General features: G+C 43.6%; 1 protein-coding gene across 1 annotated transcript in view; it reads left to right on the top strand.

Annotated features, from left to right (window-relative positions):
- KPNA3 (karyopherin subunit alpha 3) overlaps window positions 1–20,128 on the top strand; it is a 68,040-nt gene extending 47,912 nt beyond the window's left edge. Inside the window, exons 13-17 of the mRNA XM_073662689.1 lie at window positions 3,485–3,589; window positions 4,017–4,088; window positions 10,291–10,453; window positions 17,907–18,001; window positions 19,426–20,128. Of these exons, the coding sequence (XP_073518790.1) occupies window positions 3,485–3,589; window positions 4,017–4,088; window positions 10,291–10,453; window positions 17,907–18,001; window positions 19,426–19,524 (534 nt within the window). The 3' untranslated portion in view covers window positions 19,525–20,128. The remainder of the gene's footprint in view (window positions 1–3,484; window positions 3,590–4,016; window positions 4,089–10,290; window positions 10,454–17,906; window positions 18,002–19,425) is intronic.
- Window positions 20,129–23,147: the final 3,019 nt, after the last annotated feature.

The following is a 23,147-nucleotide window of genomic DNA, read 5'->3' on the forward strand; positions in this document are numbered from 1 at the left end:
TATTATTGCACCGTATACAGCTGGAGTCTGGGTATTACGGCTGAGATACATTATTGTACCTTATACAGCTGGAGTCTGGGTATTACGGCTGAGATACGTGTGTTATTACACCGTATACAGCTGGAGTCTGGGTATTATGGCTGAGATACATGTATTATTGCATCGTATACAGCTGGATTCTGGGTATTACGGCTTAGATGCATGTATTATTGCATCGTATACAGCTGGATTCTGGGTATTACGGCTGAGATACATGTATTATTGCATCGTATACAGCTGGAGTCTGGGTATTAAGGCTGAGATACATTATTGTACCTTATACAGCTGGAGTCTGGGTATTACGGCTGAGATACATGTATTATTGCATCGTATCCAGCTGGAGTCTGGGTATTACGGCTGAGATACGTGTATTATTGCATCGTATACAGCTGGAGTCTGGGTATTACGGCTGAGATACATGTATTATTGCATCGTATACAGCTGGAGTCTGGGTATTACGGCTGAGATACGTGTATTGCACCGTATACAGCTGGAGTCTGGGTATTATGGCTGAGATACGTGTATTATTGCATCGTATACAGCTGGAGTCTGGGTATTTTGGCTGAGATACGTGTATTATTGCACCGTATACAGCAGGAGTCTGGGTATTACGGCTGAGATACGTGTATTGCACCGTATACAGCTGGAGTCTGGGTATTACGGCTGAGATACATTATTGTACCTTATACAGCTGGAGTCTGGGTATTACGGCTGAGATACATGTATTATTGCATCGTATACAGCAGGAGTCTGGGTATTACGGCTGAGATACATGTATTATTGTACCTTATACAGCTGGAGTCTGGGTATTACGGCTGAGATACATGTATTATTGCATCGTATACAGCTGGAGTCTGGGTATTATGGCTGAGATACGTGTATTATTGCACCGTATCCAGCTGGAGTCTGGGTATTACGGCTGAGATACGTGTATTATTCCACCGTATACAGCTGGAGTCTGGGTATTACGGCTGAGATACATGTATTATTGCACCGTATACAGCTGGAGTCTGGGTATTACGGCTGAGATACATGTATTATTACACCGTATACAGCTGGAGTCTGGGTATTACGGCTGAGATACATTATTGTACCTTATACAGCTGGAGTCTGGGTATTACGGCTGAGATACGTGTATTATTGCATCGTATACAGCAGGAGTCTGGGTATTACGGCTGAGATACATGTATTATTGCACCGTATACAGCTGGAGTCTGGGTATTACGGCTGAGATACGTGTATTATTACACCGTATACAGCTGGAGTCTGGGTATTACGGCTGAGATACGTGTATTGCACCGTATACAGCTGGAGTCTGGGTATTATGGCTGAGATACGTGTATTATTGCTTCGTATACAGCTGGAGTCTGGGTATTTTGGCTGAGATACTTGTATTATTGCATCGTATACAGCTGGATTCTGGGTATTATGGCTGAGATACTTGTATTATTGCATCGTATACAGCTGGAGTCTGGGTATTATGGCTGAGATACGTGTATTATTGCACCGTATACAGCTGCAGTCTGGGTATTATGGCTGAGATACATTATTGTACCTTATACAGCTGGAGTTTGGGTATTACGGCTGAGATACATGTATTATTGCATCGTATACAGCTGGAGTCTGGGTATTATGGCTGAGATACGTGTATTATTGCACCGTATCCAGCTGGAGTCTGGGTATTACGGCTGAGATACGTGTATTATTGCATCGTATACAGCTGTAGTCTGGGTATTTTGGCTGAGATACTTGTATTATTGCATCGTATACAGCTGGAGTCTGGGTATTACGGCTGAGATACGTGTATTATTGCACCGTATCCAGCTGGAGTTTGGGTATTACGGCTGAGATACGTGTATTGCACCGTATACAGCTGGAGTCTGGGTATTTTGGCTGAGATACTTGTATTATTGCATCGTATACAGCTGGAGTCTGGGTATTATGGCTGAGATACTTGTATTATTGCATCGTATACAGCTGGAGTCTGGGTATTATGGCTGAGATACTTGTATTATTACACCTAATACAGCTGGAGTCTGGGTATTATGGCTGAGATACTTGTATTATTACACTTTATACAGCAGGAGTCTGGGTAATACGGCTGAGATACGTGTATTATTGCACCGTATACAGCTGGAGTCTGGGTATTACGGCTGAGATACGTGTATTATTGCACCGTATACAGCTGGAGTCTGGGTATTACGGCTGAGATACATGTATTATTGCATCGTATACAGCTGGAGTCTGGGTATTATGGCTGAGATACATGTATTATTGCACCGTATACAGCTGGAGTCTGGGTATTATGGCTGAGATACATGTATTATTGCACCGTATACAGCTGGAGTCTGGGTAATACGGCTGAGATACATGTATTATTTCATCGTATACAGCTGGAGTCTGGGTAATACGGCTGAGATACATGTATTATTGCACCGTATACAGTTGAAGTCTGGGTATTACGGCTGAGATACGTGTATTATTGCACCGTATACAGCTGGAGTCTGGGTATTATGGCTGAGATACATGTATTATTGCACCGTATACAGCTGGAGTCTGGGTAATACGGCTGAGATACATGTATTATTGCACCGTATACAGCTGGAGTCTGGGTATTATGGCTGAGATACATGTATTATTGCACCATATACAGCTGGAGTCTGGGTATTATGGCTGAGATACATGTATTATTGCATCGTATACAGCTGGAGTCTGGGTATTACGGCTGAGATACGTGTATTATTGCACCGTATACAGCTGGAGTCTGGGTATTATGGCTGAGATACGTGTATTATTTCATCGTATACAGCTGGAGTCTGGGTAATACGGCTGAGATACATGTATTATTGCACCGTATACAGTTGAAGTCTGGGTATTACGGCTGAGATACATGTATTATTGCACCGTATACAGCAGGACTCTGGGTATTACGGCTGAAATACGTGTATTATTGCACCGTATACAGCAGGAGTCTGGGTATTACGGCTGAGATACGTGTATTATTGCATCGTATACAGCTGGAGTCTGGGTATTATGGCTGAGGTACATGTATTATTGCACCGTATACAGCAGGAGTCTGGGTATTACGGCTGAGATACGTGTATTATTGCATCGTATACAGCTGGAGTCTGGGTATTATGGCTGAGATACATGTATTATTGCACCGTATACAGCTGGAGTCTGGGTAATACGGCTGAGATACATGTATTATTGCACCGTATACAGCTGGAGTCTGGGTATTATGGCTGAGATACGTGTGTTATTACACCGTATACAGCTGGAGTCTGGGTATTATGGCTGAGATACGTGTATTATTGCACCGTATACAGCTGGAGTCTGGGTATTATGGCTGAGATACGTGTATTATTGCACAATATATAGGTGATATTGGCACACACTCACAGATAACTTTGTAGTTAAATATTCAGTGTTTTCTCTTTTTTAGGAAGCCGTTTGGTTCCTCTCTAATATCACAGCTGGAAATCAGCAGCAGGTTCAAGCTGTTATTGATGCCGGACTGATCCCCATGATAATACACCAGCTAGCCAAGGTGAGCCGCTAATAGACCGCATGTTCTCTGTTATTGAGCTGTGTAAACATACTGCAATTAATCGAACATTTATGACGATCCATCAGTTTGCCATCCTACCACATCGCCCCATGTAACAAGGGCATGTGCGCTGATAACATGGATGGGAACAGAGCAAACCTCATTAAGGATTGTTCTGTTTCCATTGACATGTGTAACCAACCCAGCATACAGGAGCTGATCGTCAGTCTCCGCTCTATACAGGCTGAAATCCTCCCGACTAAATGAAATTCAGTGCAGAATGTGTTCACTCAAATTGGGACTGTCTGGTCCCATATTGTGTACTGCTGCAACTGTATAATAATGGACGTTTCAGCGCTTTATTCTCCCCGTCTGTAGAATTATTAGTCGTCTTTGCCCCTTTACAACTGTCTATTCTGTATTGTAGGGCGACTTTGGAACTCAGAAAGAAGCCGCATGGGCGATCAGCAACTTAACGATAAGCGGCCGGAAAGACCAGGTAAGCCAAGGATTTAGATGAGAACTTGGGTTATAGAGCAGTGATTTTCTGGAGGTGCTCTGGCATCTGCCTATGATCTTAATAGTGACCGAATACATACCACCTAAACTAGATGTGAGTAGTTAATAAAAAGCTTGTCTTATTAGGCCTCATTTCTGCGTGTTCGGTGACCTGCCTTCTGTCCCTAATGGCAGTGAAACATCAGAGGGAAACTGATGTGGAAACAGATCCCATTATTTGTTATGGGATTGTTCATTTATTCCCAGGCAACGGTTGTTGCGCTGGATCAGTAAACACTATTCATCAAAGCTTTGAGAAGTTGCAAAATTTTGGTGCAGTGCAAGGCTGCACTAAAATTGTGTGGCTTTTGGGGTTCACGCCATTTTTACCCAGCTACGGAAAAGTGGGTGGGACGAGTTAACCCCCACTCATCAAATTCATGACAAGCGGCAGTGTCCCTTACGCCACAAATCTTACTCCAGTTCCTGACTGGAGTAAAATTTGTAGAGATAGACAGCATCCTAATCAGGTGATAACCTATCAAAAAATAATTTCTTCATGCTTGATAAAGACCTGTAAGGCATTGTTCACACAAGGCGTTTTTTCAGCATTTTTTTCTGCAGCAAAACCTGATTTCTTGGTAGGAAAGAAGCTGTCATAAACGTAAGTTTTGCTGCATTTTTCAGGATCTCAAAGTTCAGCTTTGCTTCCACCACAGAAGCATGAACAGAGGTCACCAATGCACGACATATAGTACAGACCAAAAGTTTGGACACACCTCATTTAAAGATTTTTCAGTATTTTCATGACTATGAAAATTGTACATTCACACTGAAGGCATCAAAACTATGAATTAACACATGTGGAATTATATACTTAACAAAAAAGTGTGAAACTACTGAAAATATGTCTTATATTCTAGGTTCTTCAAAGTAGCCACCTTTTGCTTTGATGACTGCTTTGCACACTCGCGGCATTCTCTTGATGAGCTTCAAGAGTCACCGGAAATGGTTTTCACTTCACAGGTGTGCCCTGTCAGGTTTAATAAGTGGGATTTCTTGCCTTATAAATGGGGTTGGGACCATCAGTTGTGTTTGTGCAGAAGTCTGGTGGATACACAGCTGATAGTCCTACTGAATAGACTGTTAGAATTTGTATTATGGCAAGAAAAAAGCAGGTAAGTAAAGAAAAACGAGTGGCCATCATTACTTTAAGAAATGAAGGTCAGTCAGTCCGAAAAATTGGGCAAACTTTGAATGTGTCCCCAAGTGCAGTTGCAAAAACCATCAAGCGCTACAAAGAAACTGGCTCACATGAGGACCGCCCCAGGAAAGGAAGACCAAGAGTCACCTCTGCTTCTGAGGATAAGTTTATCCGAGTCACCAGCCTCAGAAATCGCAGGTTAACATCAGCTCAGATTAGAGACCAGGTCAATGCCACACAAGAGTTCTAGTAGCAGACACATCTCTTCAACAACTGTTAAGAGGAGACTTTGTGCAGCCGGCCTTCATGGTAAAATAGCTGCTAGGAAACCACTGCTAAGGACAGGCAACAAGCAGAAGAGACTTGTTTGGGCTAAAGAACACAAGGAATGGACATTAAACCAGTGGAAATCTGTGCTTTGGTCTGATGAGTTCAAGTTTGAGATCCTTGGTTCCAACCACCGTGTCTTTGTGCGACGCAGAAAAGGTGAACGGATGGACTCTACATGCCTGGTTCCCACCGTGAAGCATGGAGGAGGACGTGTGGGGGTGCTTTGCTGGTGACACTGTTGGGGATTTATTCAAAATTGAAGGCATACTGAACCAGCATGGCTACCACAGCATCTTGCAGTGGCATTCTATTCCATCCGGTTTGCGCTTAGTTGGACCATCATTTATTTTTCAACAGGACAATGACCCCAAACACACCTCTAAGCTGTGTAAGGGCTATTTGACCAAGAAGGAGAGGGATGGGGTGCTACGCCAGATGACCTGGCCTCCACAGTCACGAGACCTGAACCCAATCGAGATGGTTTGGGGTGAGCTGGACCGCAGAGTGAAGGCGAAAGGGCCAACAAGTGCTAAGCATCTCTGGGAACTCCTTCAAGATTGTTGGAAGACCATTTCCGGTGACTACCTCTTGAAGCTCATCAAGAGTGTGCAAAGCAGTTATCAAAGCAAAAGGTGGCTACTTTGAAGAACCTAGAATAGAAGACATATTTTCAGTTGTTTCACACTTTTTTGTTAAGTATATAATTCCACATGTGTTAATTCATAGTTTTGATGCCTTCAGTGTGAATGTACAATTTTCATAGTCATGAAAATACAGAAAAATCTTTAAATGAGAAGGTGTGTCCAAACTTTTGGTCTCTACTGTATGTGAAACCATATTAACCAGAATTACAAATGTAACAGTAGGGGAGGTGAATTGTACAGGAATAGTTGTTCTAAGACATTGGCAGTGCATTGAGTTTATAGGACACTTTATTTTCACACTATGGGGTCTGCCATGGAGTTGCTCAGAAATTGTTCAGTTTCACACCTCTGTGGGCCACAGGTATTGTTCAATCTCACACCTAGCTCAGCCAGTGTTTACATTGTACACATCACTAATTTAACTAAACTCTCCTAATCCAAACTGCCATCTCAGGTGACAAAAACAATATAGTAAAATCACAAAAATAAATGAGTTTCACATACTACTGTTCTAGCTTTCTTCCACTAAAAAGCAGCAAAAGCTGTTAGCTATGTTCACACTGTGCATGTTTTCAGTGTTTTTTCACCACCCATTACTTTCAGTGGGTGAAAAACGCTGAAAGAAGTGACGTGCTCTATTGTGCAAAACAGCCATGCAAAGCACAAAATACTGATGACACAAATACCAATGTGTGTGCTTGAGATTTCTGGAATCTCATAGACTTTGCTGGTACTGTAAAATGCAGCTGAAAATTTGCATAAAAAACACTGAAAAACGCCTAGTGTGAACATAGCCAAATAGGTGGAAACATCGCTATTTTTGTATTTTGCAGAATAAATTATTCTTTCTCTCATCTCTACATTTGAATTGCTACCAAGTGAGGTTCCCTGGTTTTTGGACTTTGCGTCCCTTTAAAGGAAGAGTGCGCAGGCCGCATGTTCCACATGGCGTAAAATTTGTGGGAGGCTCCTGCTACTTTTCAGACTCGCTGGATTCATTAAGAGGCAGGCGCCTGCTAATAAATCCAGAACATCTGCCTCCAGCACATCCCTCATATCGAGAGTGGCGTGAAAAGTGTTGGGCATGATGAATCTGGGCCTATGACTCCGATTCATTAAAAACTGGTGTTTTGTACCCCAGTCTTAATGAAGGGAGTGCTGAATTAGATTGTGCCTTATCCATTATGAGGTGAGTCCTTCCACCAGAAATACTAATAACCGGGAGCTGGTGTACATTTTTGGTAGTTTGCAGAGCATAAGAATGCCTTCTATGTTGCGTTTTTCGATCTGGCTCAGAGGTTTTGCTGTAAAGCTGGTAAGGAGACATTTTGAGATCAGTTGAGGCACAAACAACCTAATAGTTTTGGAAACTCTGCTTTAGATTCCTTTATGGGTTCAGCAAAAAGAAGTGAGTGGATAGAAGATAGTAAGAATGTGGAATCTGAACGAAGTGAGGTTTGTTTTCGCATGTTACCATGGACACACATTGGTCTGCCTAGGAGATGCGAACACAAAACTGCAGTCATTATTAAACTTTCAGAAATATCATGCAAAGTTGCTTTACTAGAATACAAATTAAAATTGGTTTCTATGTGATTAGTTGTAACTACACTGCTCAAAAAATAAAGGAAACACTTAAACAGAATATAACGCCAAGTAAATCAAACTTCTGTGAAATCAAACTGTCCACTTAGGAATCAACACTGATTGACAATCAATTTCACATGCTGTTGTGCAAATGGAATAGACAATAGATGGAAATTATTGGCAATTATCAAGACACCCTCAATAAAGGAGTGGTTCTGCAGGTGGGGACCACAGACCACATCTCAGTACCAATGCTTTTTGGCTGATGTTTTGCTCACTTTTGAATGTTGGTTGTGGTTTCACACTTGTGGTAGCATGAGACGGACTCTACAACCCACAGAAGTTGCTCAGGTAGTGCAGCTCATCCAGGATGGCACATCAATGCGAGCTGTGGCAAGGTTTGCTGTGTCTGTCAGCGTAGTGACCAGAGGCTGGAGGCGCTACCAGGAGACAGGCCAGTATACCAGGAGACAGGCCAGTATGCCAGGAGACAGGCCAGTATGCCAGGAGACAGGCCAGTATGCCAGGAGACAGGCCAGTATGCCAGGAGACAGGCCAGTATGCCAGGAGACAGGCCAGTATGCCAGGAGACAGGCCAGTATGCCAGGAGACAGGCCAGTATGCCAGGAGACAGGCCAGTATGCCAGGAGACAGGCCAGTATGCCAGGAGACAGGCCAGTATGCCAGGAGACGTGGAGGGGGCCGTAGGAGGGCAACAACCCAGCAGCAGGAACGTTGCCTCCACCTTTGTTCAAGGAGGAACAGGAGGAGCAGTGCCAGAGCCCTGCAAAATGACCTCCAGCAGGCCACAAATGTGCATGTGTCTGCTCAAACGGTTAGAAACCGACTCAATGAGGGTGGTATGAGGGCCCGACGTCCACAGATGGGGGTTGTGCTCACAGCGCAACACCGTGCAGGACGCTTGGCATTTGCCACAGAACACCAGGATTGGCAAAGTCTCAACTGGGCCCTGTGCTCTTCATAGATGAAAGCAGGTTCACACTGAGCACATGTGACAGAGTCTGGAGATGCCGTGGAGAGCGATCTGCTGCCTGCAACATCCTTCAGCATGACTGGTTTGGCAGTGGGTCAGTAATGGTGTGGGGTGGCATTTCTTTGGAGGGCCGCACAGCCCTCCATGTGCTCACCAGAGGTAGCCTGACTGCTATTGGGTACTGAGATGAGATCCTCAGACCCCTTGTGAGACCATATGCTGGTGCGGTTGGCCCTGGGTTCCTCCTAATGCAGAACAATGCCAGACCTCATGTGGCTGGAGTGTGTCAGCAGTTCCTGCAAGATGAAAGCATTGAAGCTATAGACTGGCCCGCCCGTTCCCCAGACCTGAATCCGATTGAGCACATCTGGGACATCATGTCTCGCTCCATCCACCAACGTCACGTTGCACCACAGACTGTCCAGGAGTTGGCGGATGCTTTAGTTTAGGTCTGGGAGGAGATCCCACAGGAGACCATCCGCAACCTCATCAGGAGCATGCCCAGGCGTTGTAGGGGGGTCATACAGGCACGTGGAGGCCACACACAATACTGAGCCTCATTTTGACTTGTTTTAAGGACATTACATCAAAGTTGGATCAGCCTGTAGTGTGTTTTTCCACTTTCATTTTTGGGGGTGACTCCAAATCCAGGCCTCCATTGGTTAATAAATTTGATTTCCATTGATGATTTTTGTGTGATTTTGTTCTCAGCACATTCAACTTTGTACAGAACAAAGTATCCAATGAGAATATTTCATTCATTCAGATCTAGGATGTGTTATTTGAGTGTTCCCTTTATTTTTTTGAGCAGTGTATAAAGTGGTCCACTGGCCTATGCAGAAGATTTAATCAGCCCCACTTTAGTATTAATCCCTTTATGACATGGACATTTTTTTTTTCCTTCTTCCAAGAGCCATAACCTTTTTTTTTTTTCTGTCAATATGGCTGTCGTGCCCTCAAAACCGCTCTAATCCACAGGTGCATTTTAAATGCCTCTGTCAGAGAGGATTTAACAGGTTAAAAGAGGCACATGATGGATGACTAAATCAGCCTTCATGTGCAGGGAAATATCCCGGCTCGACATATGTGGTGAAGGGGTAGTAGAAAAGAGCAAATCTGCCTGAGATTTTACTGGGAAATTCAATTTGCAGCAAAGTTTTTCAGCGTTTTCTAAATGTATCATGTTCTCTGGGATCTCTGCAGATGCACTTGGATAAATTCGTCCATCTCTAATAGAAAGCAGCCTTTGACTGGTAGTGTTCTGTGTTGAGGTGGCATCAGGGAACTCTGATGCCAATAATAAGGGCGTGTGGGCATTCACAAGTGTCACACAGAACCCTATGAAATGACTGAGAAATGTGACTACGTAAAGTAGTGGTGCTGCAGTTTGTCCACAAGTCTGTGGTAGGATGAATAAATGTCCCTTTCTGCTTGTTCTCTACAGGTGGAGTACCTAGTGCAGCAGAACGTCATCCCACCATTTTGCAACTTACTGGCTGTGAAAGACTCACAAGTTGTCCAGGTCGTTTTGGACGGCTTAAAAAACATTCTTATAATGGCAGGAGAAGATGCGAGCACAATTGCTGAGATCATAGAGGAGTGTGGAGGTGAGAAATGAATCTGTGCAAATTGTAATAAAGCTGAACTGTGTGGGCGTGTAACCATAGTGGGCACCGTGGTTGCAGTCACGCCAAGCCCTAGTGCCCAGTAATATCATATAGAAGGATGCTAGTATGACATGTTATGGTCTGAGCCTCCAGCCTGGTCATGGCTCCGATGTATCTGCAAAAGAACCTCTCCCATAAGGTATATTCACACCGAGCATTTTGACAAGGTTTTTGGTGCAAATTCTGAGCCAAAATCCACATTATGTAAAAGCTTCACACCTGCTTGTGAGGAGCGTCTGATTCATTTGAATGATAAAACACTGATTTAGGTTGTTGTTTTGTTTTTTTGGGGGGTTTTTTACGCAAGTTAAATCATGCCATTTCTTTGGTGCTTTTTCCACCCATAAATTGTAGGGGGAAAGGTATTTTTTATGCTTTGCAGTGGAAAGGTGCCGATAACACCCCATTTAATTAAAAACGTATCACAACCACACTGATATGACATGTCAAACACCTCATTCAAAAAGAATGAAATATCGCTTGTTCTTACAAAATTGCGGCAAAATCCATGTTTCTTTTAACAGCAGTTTGTAAATATGGATGTTTCTGACAAAAAAAATTCACACACACAAATCTACATGTGAATATACCCTAAAATTATTTTGTGAAAGTTTTGTGACTGGCCTCTTTTAAAGGGGTTTTCCATCGTTCCTTTTGTTTTAAAAGCTAGGACTGTGTGAAATAGGAAAATCATCTGCTCATGCACTGCCTCTGCACTGTCGCCCTCATCTTTGTTGATATGGCTACAACACATGACCGCTGCTAATCCTTGGGTTCAGCCTTCATGTCAATGGCACAAGATTGCCCAGTAATTGACCTCCGCCATCACATGCTGTAGTTGTGACATTAACACTGCAGACTTGTCAATTGCAGGAGAGGCTAAATAATTATTTTCTTTCCTCTTTACACAGAATAAGCCTTTATAGTTAAAGGGGTTGTCCAGGACCTTTATATTGATGGCCTATCCTTGGGATAGGTCATCAATATCTGATTGGTGGGGGTTCGGCACCCAGCGGTCCAGCCCATCAGCTGTTCCCAGTGCCATCCTGATGTGCTGAGCTATGGAGCTGCACAGTAGAGATGAGCGGTGTTCGACTAGAACTGTTCGCCAATCTCAAATTCGAGCTGTTTTGGGTGGTGTTCGAGTTGTTCGAGGAACCCGAACGATTTGCAAAAAATTCGGCTGTTCGAGGTTATGTTCGATAACTGTTCGTGCACCAAAAGCGTGTCCTGCATGTCTGGCGCTATTTAGAGCACCAATCATGCAGGGATTGTCTGCCACTCACTGTAATGCCACAGCCATGGTGGTTGTGGCATTACAGTGATTGCCCAAATCGATGGGAACAGTGCCAACAGTGAAACATGAAAAGCCGGCAATTCAGCAGCGGCATACACCTGTACCCGACAATTTAGAACCGAAAGAATAGAGCTTCACACATAGATTAGATAGATATAAACATGTCAGCCACATATATATGAAGTACAGTGAAAGTGCTGCTTACTGTACTTGTCATTTAGCGTAAAGGATTTATCAAAAAAAATAATAGTGTTTTCATGCACCGTCTCTTTAAAAAAGCCGGCCGGCAATTCAGCAGCGGTACCCAACAATTTAGAATAGAAAGAATAGAGAATCACACATAGATTAGATAGATAGAAACATGTCAGTCACATATATATGAAGTACAGTGACAGTGTTGCTTACTGTACTTGTCATTTAGCGTAAAGGATTTATCAAAAAAAATAATAGTGTTTTCATGCACCGTCTCTTTAAAAAAGCCAGCCGGCAATTCAGCAGCGGTACCCGACAATTTATAACAGACAGAATAGAGCTTCACACATAGATTAGATAGATAGAAACATGTCAGTCACATATATATGAAGTACAGTGATAGTGTTGGTTACTGTACTTGTCATTTAGTATTAAAATAAAGGATTTATTATTAAAAAAATTGGCGTGGGGTTCCCCTTAATTTTAGGCTCTAGCGGAGGTTAAGCAGACGGCTGGGGCAGATGTTTGAAGCCTGGGAAGGGGGTAATACCCACGGAGCTTCCCAGGCTACTAATATCAGCCCCCAGCTGAATACATAGCCTTTACTAGCTATTAAAATGGGGGACCCCCCCAAAAAAATGACGTGGGGTCCCCCCTAATTTAATAGCTAGCAAAGGCTAGGCAGACAGCTGGGGGCTGATATTAATAGCCCAGGAAGGGAGCCATGAATATTGGCCCCCTCCCAGGCTAGAAACACCAGCCGTCAGCCGCCCCAGAAATGGCGCATTCATAGGATGCGCCAATTCTGGCACTTAGCCTCGCTCTTCCACGCTGCCCTGGTGCGGTGGCAGGGGGTAATAGGGTTGGGGTTGATGTCAGCTTATAATGCCAGCTGACATCAAGCCCAGGTTAGTAATGGAGAGGCGTCTATAAGACACCCCCATTACTAACCCCATAGTCAAAGTTAAAAAAAACACAAACACCCAGAATAAAGTCCTTTAATTGAAATAAAGACACAATCCTTTATTGTTCTAAATTAAACCATACTTACCGTAACGCCCATTCCAGCTGAAGCCAACGATCTCCTGCAATAAAAGAAAAATAATAAAGCAACCTCATCCTTACCTTTCCATGGTTCCCACGACAGCTTCAGCTCTGCTACATCGAGATGACAGGCTGGACCGCAGCAGAACGCTGCCATCCAGCCTCTCATCCCGCAGACACTGAGAAGCGCAGGCTTGCTTGCGCTGCTCAGCGTCTCTCTGTGACGACATCCAGATGAGCCGAGTTCATGTCCAATGAACTCGGCTCACCTCATGCACATCACTGACAGCGTGGGAAAATTCTCACGCTGAAGCGGTGAGTGCAGGAGAATTCTCCCACGCTGAAGCGCTGAGTGCAGGAGAATTTTCCCACGCTGTCAGTGACGTGCATAAGGTGAGCTCATGTCCAATGAACTCAGCTCACCTCCTGCACATCACTGACAGCGTGGGAGAATTCTCCTGCACTCAGCGCTTCAGTGTGAGAATTCTCCCACGCTGAAGCGCTGAGTGCAGGAGAATTTTCCCACGCTGTCAGTGACGTGCATGAGGTGAGCCGAGTTCATTGGACAATAACTCGGCTCATCTGGATGCCCTCACAGAGAGACACTGTGGAGCGCAAGCAAGCCTGCGCTTCTCAGTGTCTGCGGGATGACAGGCTGGATGGCAGCGTTCTGCTGCGGTCCAGCCTGTCATCTCGATGTAGCAGAGCTGAAGCTGTCATGGGAACCATGGAAAGGTAAGTATGATGTTGCTTTATTATTTTTCTTTTATTTCAGGAGATCGTTGGCTTCAGCTGGAATGGGCGTGATGGTAAGTATGGTTTAATTTAGAACAATAAAGAATTGTGTGTTTATTTCAATTAAAGGACTTTTTTCTGGGTGTTGTGTTTTTTTTAAATACTTTACTAGAAATTCATGGTGGTCATGTCTAATATTGGCGTGACCCCATGAATTTCGGGCTTAGGGCCAGCTGATAATGCCAAGCTGGCCCTAACCCCTTTATTACCCAGTGAGCCACCGCATCAGGGCCCTGGATGAGTTGGGTACAGCGCCAGAAGATGGCGCTTCTATGAACGCGCCATTTTCCGGGGTGGCTGCGGACTGCAATTTGCAGAGGGGGTGGCCCAGAAAGCTTGGGCCTCCCTGCGCTGCGGATTCCAGCCCCCAGCTGCCTAGTTGTACCTGGCTGGACACAAAAACAGGGCGAAGCCCCACGTCAATTTTCTTTAAATTATTTCATGAAATAATTAAGAAAAAAAGGGCTTCCCTATATTGTTGTGTCCGGCCAGGTACAAATAGGCAGCTGGTGGTTGGGGGCAGCCCGTTCCTGCCTGCTGTACCTGGCTGGACACAGATATAGTGCGAAGCCCCACGTCAATTTTTTTTAAATTATTTCATGAATTTCCTGAAATAATTTAAAAAAATTGAAGTGGGGCTTCGCACTATATTAGTGTCCAGCCAGGTACAGCAGGCAGGAACGGGCTGCCCCCAACCACCAGCTGACTATTTGTACCTGGCCGGACACAACAATATAGGGAAGCCCTTTTTTTCTTAATTATTTCATGAATTTCATGAAATAATTAAAAAAAAAGTACGTGGGGCTTCGCCCTATTTTTGTGTCCAGCCAGGTACAACTAGGCAGCTGGGGGCTGGAATCCGCAGCGCAGGGAGACCCAAGCTTTCTGGGCCCCCCCCCGCTACAAATTGCAGTCCGCAGCCACCCCGGAAAATGGCGCGTTCATAGAAGCGCCATCTTCTGGCGCTGTACCCAACTCATCCAGGGCCCTGGTGCGGTGGCTCACTGGGTAATAAAGGGGTTAGGGCCAGCTTGGTATTATCAGCTGGCCCCAAGCCCAAAATTCATGGGGTCACGCCAGTATTAGACATGACCGCCATGAATTTCTAGTAAAGTATTTAAAAAAAACACAACACCCAGAATAAAGTCCTTTAATTGAAATAAAGACACAATTCTTTATTGTTCTAAATTAAACCATACTTACCATCACACCCATTCCAGCTGAAGCCAACGATCTCCTGCAATAAAAGAAAAATAATAAACCAACCTCATCCTTACCTTTCCATGGTTCCCACGACAGCTTCAGCTCTGCTACATCGAGATGACTGGCTGGACCGCAGCAGAACGCTGCCATCCAGTCTGTCATCCCGCAGACACTGAGAAGCGCAGGCATGCTTGCGCTCCTCACTGTCTCGCTGTGACGGCATCCAGATGAGCCGAGGTCATGTCCAATGAACTCGGCTCACCTCATGCACGTCACTGACAGCGTGGTAAAATTCTCACGCTGAAGTGCTGAGTGCAGGAGAATTCTCCCACGCTGTCAGTGATGTGCATGAGGTGAGCTCATGTCCAATGAACTCAGCTCACCTCCTGCACGTCACTGACAGCGTGGGAGAATTCTCCTGCACTCACCGCTTCAGCGTGAGAATTTTCCCACGCTGTCAGTGACGTGCATGAGGTGAGCCGAGTTCATTGGACATGAACTCGGCTCATCTGGATGTCGTCACAGAGAGACGCTGAGCAGCGCAAGCAAGCCTGCGCTTCAGTGTCTGCGGGATGAGAGGCTGGATGGCAGCTTTCTGCTGCGGTCCAGCCTGTCATCTCGATGTAGCAGAGCTGAAGCCATCGTGGGAACCATGGAAAGGTAAGGATGAGGTTGCTTTATTATTTTTCTTTTATTGCAGGAGATCGTTGGCTTCAGCTGGAATGGGCGTGATGGTAAGTATGGTTTAATTTAGGACAATAAAGGATTGTGTCTTTATTTCAATTAAAGGACTTTATTCTGGGTGTTTGTGTTTTTTTTAACTTTGACTATGGGGTTAGTAATGGGGGTGTCTTATAGACGCCTCTCCATTACTAACCTGGGCTTGATGTCAGCTGGCATTATAAGCTGACATCAACCCCAACCCTATTACCCCCTGCCACCGCACCAGGGCAGCGTGGAAGAGCGAGGCTAAGTGCCAGAATTGGCGCATCCTATGAATGCGCCATTTCTGGGGCGGCTGACGGCTGGTGTTTCTAGCCTGGGAGGGGGCCAATATTCATGGCTCCCTTCCTGGGCTATTAATATCAGCCCCCAGCTGTCTGCCTAGCCTTTGCTAGCTATTAAATTAGGGGGGACCCCACGTCATTTTTTTGGGGGGGTCCCCCATTTTAATAGCTAGTAAAGGCTATGTATTCAGCTGGGGGCTGATATTAGTAGCCTGGGAAGCTCCGTGGGTATTACCCCCTTCCCAGGCTTCAAACATCTGCCCCAGCCGTCTGCTTAACCTCCGCTAGAGCCTAAAATTAAGGGGAACCCCACGCCAATTTTTTTAATAATAAATCCTTTATTTTAATACTAAATGACAAGTACAGTAACCAACACTATCACTGTACTTCATATATATGTGACTGACATGTTTCTATCTATCTAATCTATGTGTGATGCTCTATCTTTCTGTTCTAAATTGTCGGGCACCGCTGCTGAATTGCCGGCCGGCTTTTTTAAAGAGACAGTGCATGAAAACACTATTATTTTTTTAAATAAATCCTTTACACTAAATGACAAGTACAGTAAGCAACACTGTCACTGTACTTCATATATGTGTGACTGACATGTTTCTATCTATCTAATCTATGTGTGATGCTCTATTCCTTCTTGTCTAAATTGTCGGGTACCGGTGTATGCCGCTGCTGAATTTGCCGGCCGGCTTTTTTAAAGAGAGTGTCTTCTGAGCAGTTTGTCAGCTTTTGGACACCTTTGCAGGTGTTTTCTATGTGTTTTTGTTTGCCTGCCATTGGTTTTAACGGTGTTCGACGGTGTTCTAAGGTGTTCGACGAACAGTTCAACGAACAGTTCCTCGAACATCCCGGTGTTCGACGAACCGAACCCGAACACTACGGGGGTGGCTCAACACTACTGCACAGCTCATCAGTGGAGTAGTGGCCATTTTAGGTACTGCAGATCTGTCCCCTATTCAAATCAGTAGGGTTAAATGTGCAGTACCTGGCCGCAACCACTGGGCAGCGCTGTGCAGCTCCACAATGCGGCACATCTTGGCCGGGCATAGCTGATTGGTAGGAGTGGTGAGTGTTGCACCCCTACTGATCAGATATTGATCTAAAGGATAGACCATCTGTATAAGGCGCTATGTTCACATGTTGCATTTTTGCTGCGTTTTTTTATGCAAATTTTAAGCTGCGTTTTAAAATACCAGCAAAAGCTATGAGGTTTCTGAAGTCTTATGCACAGGCACTTTTTTTTTTTTTACCTGACTGATTTGGAAAACTGTTGTTTTTTTTTGCGCTTCTTTCAGTATTTTTGCAGATTTTTTCCACCCATAGAAAGCAATGGGTAAGTGCAAGAACGCATCAAAAAGCAAAGGGATCAGGTTTTACTGCGTTTTGGGTGCAAAAACCTGATGAATATGAATCGTGTTTTTTTTTTTTTTTTTTTTTTTTTTTTTGTGCAGCATGCACAGGAGCCAAATGTACCTGACAAAAACACAAGAAATACACAGCAAAAACTCCACAAAACCTGCCTTATGTAAGCAGCTTCTTTGCTGCCAAGAGAGCAGGTTTAAACTGCAGCAAAAACGAAACGTGTGAACATAGCCCAAAAGTCCCAGACAACCCCATTAAACATCAACAAAAAACCCTTAGACTTTGGTGTTCTGTATAATGTCACTTACATAGACAAACCTGAAGACTCTGCTGCGCACTACAGTTCAGTCATTAGGAATGATTGCAGAAGCATAATTATATATCTATTTCCCTTTTGAGAACCCATAAAACATTTTGCAGACCATTTTCCTAATATTTTCTCCTCTCCACGTCACACACTGATGGCTTTGTTCTCTTTCAGGGCTGGAGAAAATAGAAGCACTGCAGCAGCACGAGAATGAAGAAATTTACAAATTAGCATTTGAAATCATAGATCAGTATTTCTCTGGTGATGATGTAAGTCTCCTTCATGGTGCTTAGTAATGTATGTTGTCATCTAAACCCAAAAATTCACACTTTGATCTCCGCTAAAAAAAAGTGGATGATACAGTGCGGGTTTCCCTAGTGTCCCCACCCTAAAAACATGCTATGTATAGCTAATATCAGTCTCCTATGAACACCACCTACAGGCTGGCCTTCACAGGAGTACCGTAATAACAGGCACGGGGGTCTTCAGCAATCACGTCACGGGTGCACATAGACTGACGCACCCCACTGCCGGCGCACGTCAAATGCCTCTGTCAGAGATTAACCGTGGCGTTTAACTAGTTAATAGCCGCGAGCATTAACCTGTTAGAGGCAGATGATTTCTGAACCATTCTTTCATCATGTGCTGGGAAAAATGCAGGCTCTGCTTGTGAGCCCGCATCGAAGTCAGGGACCCGTTATATGGCATAACTATACGTCATATGTCAGGAAGGGGTGAAAGGAAATCTTTCAGCACGACATCTAGAATCTGCTATACATTTTCTCTGCAGCTTATACTGTACATGCAAATTGCCTCTTCAGAGAGGAAAAAGACTAGAACTCTGTAGAGTCACCTATTGGAAATAGCAATCCTAAAAGTCAACATCCACTATTTAAGGAGCCTTGACATATAACTTAAGATAAAAGCCAAACCAGAATCTCAATTTGCAGACACTGTACTAATGAGGGGCAGCACCCCGAAACACCAAGTGTGAGATCTGGTTTGGCTAGGTGAGAGGCATCTGACCGGGATCGAAGGAGTTAGGCTGTGTGCCCACGTTGCGGATTACAAGCGTTTTTTATTGCAAATTTCCGCAGCGGAAACGCTTGTAAAACGCTTGGTAATCCGCACCACATGGTCCCCAATGAGAATCCGCAAGTTCTATGCCCATGCTGCGGAGTTTATGCTGCGTTCAAAAATCCGCAGCATGTTCATTAATTTTGCGTTTCCGCAAGCGGAATTGCCTTATTCAATGCATGAAAAAAACGCAAGGCAATTCCGCATGTTGAAAAACGCGCGATAAACGCTTGCGGAATTCCGCATGCGTTTTTCCGGGAGAGGACTTGCAGAAATGAAGCAGAAATTTTCTGCTTCATTTCTGCATCGTGGGCACATAGCCTAACGTTTCTCCTTGTGGAGAGTGACATGCCAAGCCTGGCATGCCAATATGAGGAGGCTTTTAGGCCTTGCATTGCACCTCTGAGAAATTTTAAATATGGAAATTGCCTCTTCATAGATGACAAAGACTAGAACTTTAGCTGCTTATAAATGACATTTTTTGAATGTTATTCAGAACTCTGCAATTGTTCCACAGATAGTTTTCCACCAAACATCTGAGTGGAGAATGCACTGCCTCTTTGCCCAGTGGGGACCGTACCCTCTTTTAATTGACTTTCTTTTTTGTTCTGAGCAGATTGATGAAGATCAAAGCCTCATCCCTGAAGCCACCCAGGGAGGTACCTACAACTTTGAGCCGTCATCCAACCTTCAGACAAAAGAGTTTAACTTCTAAGTGTGTTGCAGTGCAGCTTTTCTCTGTCCCTCAACTTCTAGCACCACCAGACGTCCACCGATTTGAAGACAAACCCTAAAAGCTTCAAGACACAAAACCGCCTCTTCATTTTGATGCTTCTAAAGCGAACCATGTATCTTTCACTTGCAGTTGCCAAATGTCACTCACACGGACTGTGATTGCATATGCATGAGCTCGGTTTTCTTTGAAATTCTAGCAGACCCAGCTGTATTTTTTTACCTTCTCCATTTGGCACTGTGTGCTGACTGCCACAACATTCAGCCCTTTTTTTTTTTTCTTCTTTTTTTTTTTTTTGTTTAGATTTCATAGTGATGGCATATCGGCTTCCTGTGGAAAACAAGTAGCTTTTCTTGAATCTGGTGCACTGTACATCAAGACTTTGCTATAATGCATACATTGTGGAAGACTCCGCAGGAGTAGAAGTCTATACTCCGAGCCTCAATCTTCCTCCATAGACATTTTCATATTTTGAGGAACTAGAAATTTCATGGATACAAAACATGCAAGCCAAAAGATTTCATTCATGAAACTGAATAAAAGATAACTTGGGTGAATTATTATTGAGAAAAAAAAAATTCTGTTTTAAGAGAAAACTGTAATTATGTCTCTTTACTAAGCATTTCCCAAACTGCTCCCCAAGTCAGGATTGGAAAAATGGAACTGACCGAGAAGCAAACCGCTTTGTATTCTACTGAACATCAAGCCCTGTCTGACCACTTTGACCTGTTTTCCTGCTGTTTTACAAGTAACCAAAAGCTGTGCATGGAGTTCCCCTCCCCAAAAGCTATAGCACATGTCAGACTTCAGTGGAAGCTGAAAGCAAGCGTCCCGAAAACTGCAGTAACTAAGATCTAAATTTTGGGTGGGGAAAAGAAACCTTGCTTTCAACTTCAGTTGACATGGTATGTTACATTCTGTTAAGTGGTTTGGTTTGGGTTTTTTTTCGTCAGGGCTTTTCATGTTTACTGTAAATTGTCTGAAATCGATTTCCTCTCTGCATCCAGCGCTTTTGTGAATGCGGTTGGAGAACGGTAAAAATCGAGAAATAAGCTAAGCGAGCTTTCACTTGAATTCCAAGCTGACCGGGAGTTATAGTTCAACAGCTGGTCCAAATTTAGTTTTAATGAGGTCGTAAGACAACATGTTGGTTTGGCATGTTCAGGGACATCTGTAGGTAACGGTGCAGACATGGAAGCGTCGGATACAATTTTTCACCCTCGTCTTTTGCCATCGTTGACGCTTTCTTTTCTACATCAGATGGTCACACGCATGTAGAGCGACAGACATGGTCATGAATATGGGTGACTAGAGACCCGCATACATGTTTAATTTAAAGTCCAAAAACCCACCAGTATCGGCTGACCACCCAAAGTGTGTGACGGCCTTCCAAGAGGATTGTGGGCAATATGAATTCATACTCCCCGTACTTGTTACCGCAGCAGATAAGACAGACATCTCTGTTTTGTGGTTGATGGTTTTTTTTTATTTTACTTCTCTCACCACCAAAAACATATAAGTGCTTCAGTGAGTGCAGGAGATTAATGGTGTAGTCGGGAGAAAGGGCGTTCAGCCAACTGTTATCCAAGGTGCATGGGGCACCTTAGGTTTAAAAGTGTTCAGCGTGGTTAAAAAGATCCTTTATGGGGGGGGGGGGGCAAAATAAGGCGCGCATGGTTTGTGCAAGTATATCTACCCTACTCCCGATCTGGCATTAAACATGGAGAAACACCACTGCGTGCTGAGTGGGTCAGTTGCAGAGGCAACCCCCTGACATCACAAGTATGTATTAAAATAGGATCTGTGCACAGTACTCGCTGAGCATTGGATAGTTCCTCTGTAAGTGACCCCCGCAGCATACAGTGAGGTCTTTCCATGCCCAATCTCATCAGACTAATGTATCGCTGCATCACTCCCATACAGGCTCCTTTGAACATCTAGTCTCGTGTCAATTGGCACGGTTTGTGTTGACGTATAGTTCATCAGCTGGATGATCCTTCTCTCCATCCGCTATGTGTATGAACTTTTTTTTTTACTTCCATGTTCATCGTAATATAATAGTAAAATAAAATCTATAAAACTAGACTTGCTTATATGCCTGGAGAAAGGCAATATCATATCACTGGCCTTTAGGCAGCACTCGTCTAGTTTTCTGGGGGGTACAGGCATTTCGCCTCTTTGTCCTTTCTGTAGACTTTTAATCACCCCACATATGTTAACAGACGTAAGGAGTTAGTTATTTAATTTGTTCAACCAGGTTCATGCCAATGGTGACGTTCCGAATCTGGGCATACAACAATACGGTGTTATAGTTGAACGGCTTGATTTCCAAATTTCACATATGCAGAAATGTATAAGAAATATATATCTAGCTATATATTTTTTCTTTTTTTGCCGTGGGAGCTAAAATCGCCTGAAGAACTAGGAACCTTTTGTAACAGGAAGACATAGGGACGTAGTTTCTGGTTTCCTGGTGATCTGATGTGAAGGGATAAGTTTAAATTAAAACTTTTTTTTTTTCTTAGGTAGCAGACTTGGGTTGTGTTTACTGTGATAATGAGATGCCATCCAAAATTTGTGGATCCGCTTTCCTTTAAATTGCTCAGTCTCTGACAACACAGCAGGTGTGCATTCATTACAATAATATATATATATATCTGCCAAGGTGGAGCCACTTTAAAGAGGGGGGTGGGGTTTGTCTTGTATCGCAAGATGGATACAAGCGTATGTTTAAACTGCAAGATTTTTACTTGCTAAAGAATCTGTTTTAATATAGCAGTCTGGCCTCTGATTATTTATAGGTTTTATAAATTTTAGATTCGATTTCTCTTTAAGGTGGCTCAAAACTTTTTCAACTCTTGTGCACATACAGAAAAAAAAAAAAAAAAGAGTTGAAGTTCATTGTGCCTTTTTTTCTTCTCCCTCCTCCCCCGATCTATCATCCCGAAAGTTTTCGAGCTGGCTTCATATCATGGCTGCATCCCATTCACACAGTAGTCGTCTGACGTGTGGTGTTTTACTTAAGGTAGACCAATTTATAGCAGAACTTGATATGGTCACAATATTCAAAACAAATGAATTTTTCATCCGGTTTCCTTTTTTTTTTTTTTTTTTTTGTTCCACGATTTGACATTTTTTCTTTAATTTGTACAAATGTTACATTGCATAAATATACGTGTACATATATATATATAAGCTGCATTTGGATGCATTGTTTCTAGGGTTCCCAGAAGTCATTTCTTTGTATTTTAATTGGCAGAAACACTTTGCAGGCCTCCATTGGAGGGGAATAAAGACCGTGTGTATATAAATGCTGAAAAGTGGAGTTCTCATCTGAGGTCCGTTTTCTAGGAATTAGTGACCTACGTCACCAAGTCCTGGAGAACAAGTGGGCTGAATATTGTCCTTCATAATGGCGGCCATGGTAAAGCAGATGAAGAGTTCTCTTTAAAGCCCGAGCAAACTGAGTAGCTTTATTTGTGACCTTATTAAGTTTTGATAGGGATTGCATAATGTGATAGTTACAGAAACAAAGAATATTGCTGCACTTTTTTGTTTTCGGAACAGTGTTTGGTAAAATGCATATTTTTTTTTTTTCTTTTCGT

The sequence above is a fragment of the Phyllobates terribilis genome, unplaced genomic scaffold, assembly GCF_046119375.1.
Source record: "Phyllobates terribilis strain yellow unplaced genomic scaffold, ASM4611937v1 Scaffold_2__4_contigs__length_985480577, whole genome shotgun sequence".
Taxonomy (NCBI): domain Eukaryota; kingdom Metazoa; phylum Chordata; class Amphibia; order Anura; family Dendrobatidae; genus Phyllobates; species Phyllobates terribilis.